The following is a 3,161-nucleotide window of genomic DNA, read 5'->3' as shown; positions in this document are numbered from 1 at the left end:
TTCTATGTATCTATATGTATATGGCTTCATATATTTTCTTTAAAAAATATTTTCTACTAGCAATTGTGATTGCTTCTTTGACCTACAAGTTATTTTAAAGGTTACTGTTTAAATTCCAAATATTTAGGAGTTTTTAGACCTCTTTCTGCAATTGATTTTCTAAATCAATTCTATCAGTCCTTTGTACTAAGTCTTTTTATGTACTAAGACTTCTTTTGTGGCCAAACAGATTTTTTTGTGTATGTTTGATTATTTCATCTACATAGCAGGGTTTGGCTGGAGCCCCGATTGCAGGTTTGGGTACAGGTTGCAGGTGCCTGGAGAGCAGTGTGCACTTGCTGCACAGAAGTAGGTGGCTGAGTCTCTGGGCTGGGAGGCCCTGATGTACAATGAGAAGAGTCTGGCGTTTTTGCTGAACAAAACTTTGAATCTTCCATCTTCCATTTCATTCTTAACTGAACGTATGGCTATCAAAAATTCAGGCCCTTTACCGGCGTATTGTCGGTACCACGGGAAGTAGTCAAATGCACTGTTCTCATAAGTACAGTTCAGAACTGAAATCTCTCCTTCCTGTAATACCAAAGACCGAGGGCTCTGTTTCACTTGCTGCTGGTCACTTTTTTCCTTCTGTTGGCCACTCACCCCTGCTTAAAAAGATGACAAAAAGTCATTAGGCCCCCAAATTTCCATTATCTTCTTAAATTTCTACCTGCATGAGTTTGCCCATATTCCAATTTTCTCATTTCCCCAAATTAATAATGTATCCAGGAGTTTCTCTTCCACAACTCACAGCCTAGTTGAAGCCATAGAATTAATGATGCTCCCAGGATCTTGTCCATTTCCTGGCTCCAAAGGTCAGTGACAGTTCAGGTGGTCCTCTGGTCTTCTCAGCCAGCTGGAACTAAGACTTGAAATTCACACCTGTTTTAATTCTTTCAACAGGCCCCGCCCCTTAACAAGTGCTTAAAGCTATTTCTGTAGAAGAAAGGACTTCCTCATTTCTCCTAACTTAGAATTGCTAAAAATATTTTCATTGGGAATTGCAAATCCCCTCCTTATGTATAGTCAAGGATAAGTTTAGAAATTCTCTCTCCCTAAAAATTGTGTGCTAGGACAACTTAATATGTGACTGGAGATTATAATATTTTACAACAGGGAAGAGAGAGACTCCCATGAAGCCTCAAGATCAGCATGTATAAGGGCATTTCTTTTTTATTACAAATGCTAATTGAAAATTTTGAGGACACGAAAGTGGCATAATATCCCATTATAAGCTAAGGTCACAGATCAGAATATATGGAGAATATATGGTCCCTTTATCCTCAGGAAACTTAAAATTTTATTACAATCTTTCAGATGTGTTTCTATTTTACATAATCTTAAGAAATGATAGAAGATAATTAAATCAATTACAATTAAAAAATTTCTTCTAAACTATAAATCAGGTGAATTAAATATTAAGAATATGCCTGAGGAAAAGAAATTGGCAAGAACTAGAATGATCTATTCTGGAGGAGCTTTGATCTCCAAATGGATAAGAGAAGATAGAAAAAGTTCTGCAGACATCAGAAGGTATAAGGCCATGATCATCTAAGAATGCAGCATTTTGGGTAGTTTTCATTGTAAATTTGAATAAACATTTAATATTTTCTTCACATTTTATCCTCATGGTTGAAATACGAAAATATAAATAGTCAATTAGACTTCTGATGTTAATGCAGCAGGGTATACAGACAAAATTTGAAGATAAAGTCTAAAACAGTCTTAAAAGTGGGTTGATTTGCATTATAAACAACAGAAGTTTAAAGAAATAACGAGCACATTTTTTCTGAAGCACAGAAAGAACTTTATTATTTGTCTTTTGTATCATCTCGAATTCAATAATAAAAAAAAAATCATCACAGTCCAACAGGCCACAATGGTAAGAGTCCTCATTCCTTAATCTACAACCCAATTCATTCTACTCCAGTATTTTCAGAGGACTTTTCTTTAATCGTTTGTTGAATTTTTATATATTTTTTTCATTTATTCATTAATGCATATCTTGAATATATATTTACTGAGGGCCTACTAAGTGCCTGCTAAAGGTGCAATACTTGAGTCTCATTCATGAAAGAGACATAGTCCCAATCGTCAATCAACCTAGTTCCAATACTCAAATATAGCCTGACAAAACCTACCAAAGAGAACTGTGTATCTATATGATGTGGCAAAGAGAAGACTAAGAAACTGTGCTTCTGGGCTCAGTCAGAGAAGGGTTCCAATGGAGGAGATGCTTGAACTGAGATTTACACCATTAGTAGATTTCCCAGTAAAAAGAACAGGATGAGAGAATACTAGGCATACATTAATGTGACTGGAGGTTGGACTGTGCATGTGTAGAAACATTAGAAATTTATACTAGAGAAGATAATGTGATCCTGACTTTGAAAGACAACGTGTATTATTCAAAGAAATGTTGATTTCCAAAGTCATGTTTTTCAAACCTATTAGATTAGAATAAACACAGATACTATTTAGGTAGATGGATGGATACATAGATACATACATAGATGACTGATAGATATAAATTGAAGCAGAGTAGTAGATAATAATTTACTAGATTTTTTTAAAGGATGATTTCTAGCTACTTGAACCTGTGTGGGGCCAAGGTTAATCTTCTCCAAAGCAGCACTGCCCCTTTGTGGCCATATAGAGACATTACACTGAACAATTTTCTACAGCTTCTTAAAAGTGTGTTAAACAACCATTGGATCAATCACAGCACTGAAATAAGTGACTGAGTCTTCTTCCTGAGCCAATGATTTATTCAGATAGAAGGAGATTTTGTTGAGGTCCCCTATGAAACCTTGGTTCCCAAAGATATCCAGGTCTTAATGCCTGGAATCTGAAAACGTGACTTTATACAACAAAAAGTACTTTGGGTATAGATTAATTTAAGGATCTTGAGATGAATTATTGTGGATTATCTGGGGAAGCCCTAAATATAATCATAAGAATCCTTATTGTTGCAGTCACAAGGCCCATGTACTTGGCTCATCAAATACTTAATATTCCATAGATCAGATTTTGGGACAAGGAAAGGTTTTATTTATCAAAATAGTGCCATAACAAGAAGGTGGGAGATTTCTAGTTTTCTCAAATCACCTTAAGAGCACCCC

The 3,161-nt window shown here is 35.4% G+C and overlaps 1 gene segment (V, D, J or C); it reads right to left on the bottom strand.

Moving 5' to 3' along the window:
* Positions 1-258: 258 nt before the first annotated feature.
* On the bottom strand, positions 259-876 carry LOC105311497. The segment is given in 2 exon segments: positions 259-644; positions 791-876. Coding segments are annotated over 2 exon segments (435 nt in total).
* Between the last annotated feature and the right edge of the window lie 2,285 nt (positions 877-3,161).

Source organism: Pteropus vampyrus, unplaced genomic scaffold, assembly GCF_000151845.1.
Source record: "Pteropus vampyrus isolate Shadow unplaced genomic scaffold, Pvam_2.0 Scaffold1000004384, whole genome shotgun sequence".
NCBI classification, from domain to species: Eukaryota; Metazoa; Chordata; class Mammalia; order Chiroptera; family Pteropodidae; genus Pteropus; species Pteropus vampyrus.
Note: the sequence above shows the minus strand (reverse complement) of the source record. Positions and strands in the feature narration are given on the sequence as shown.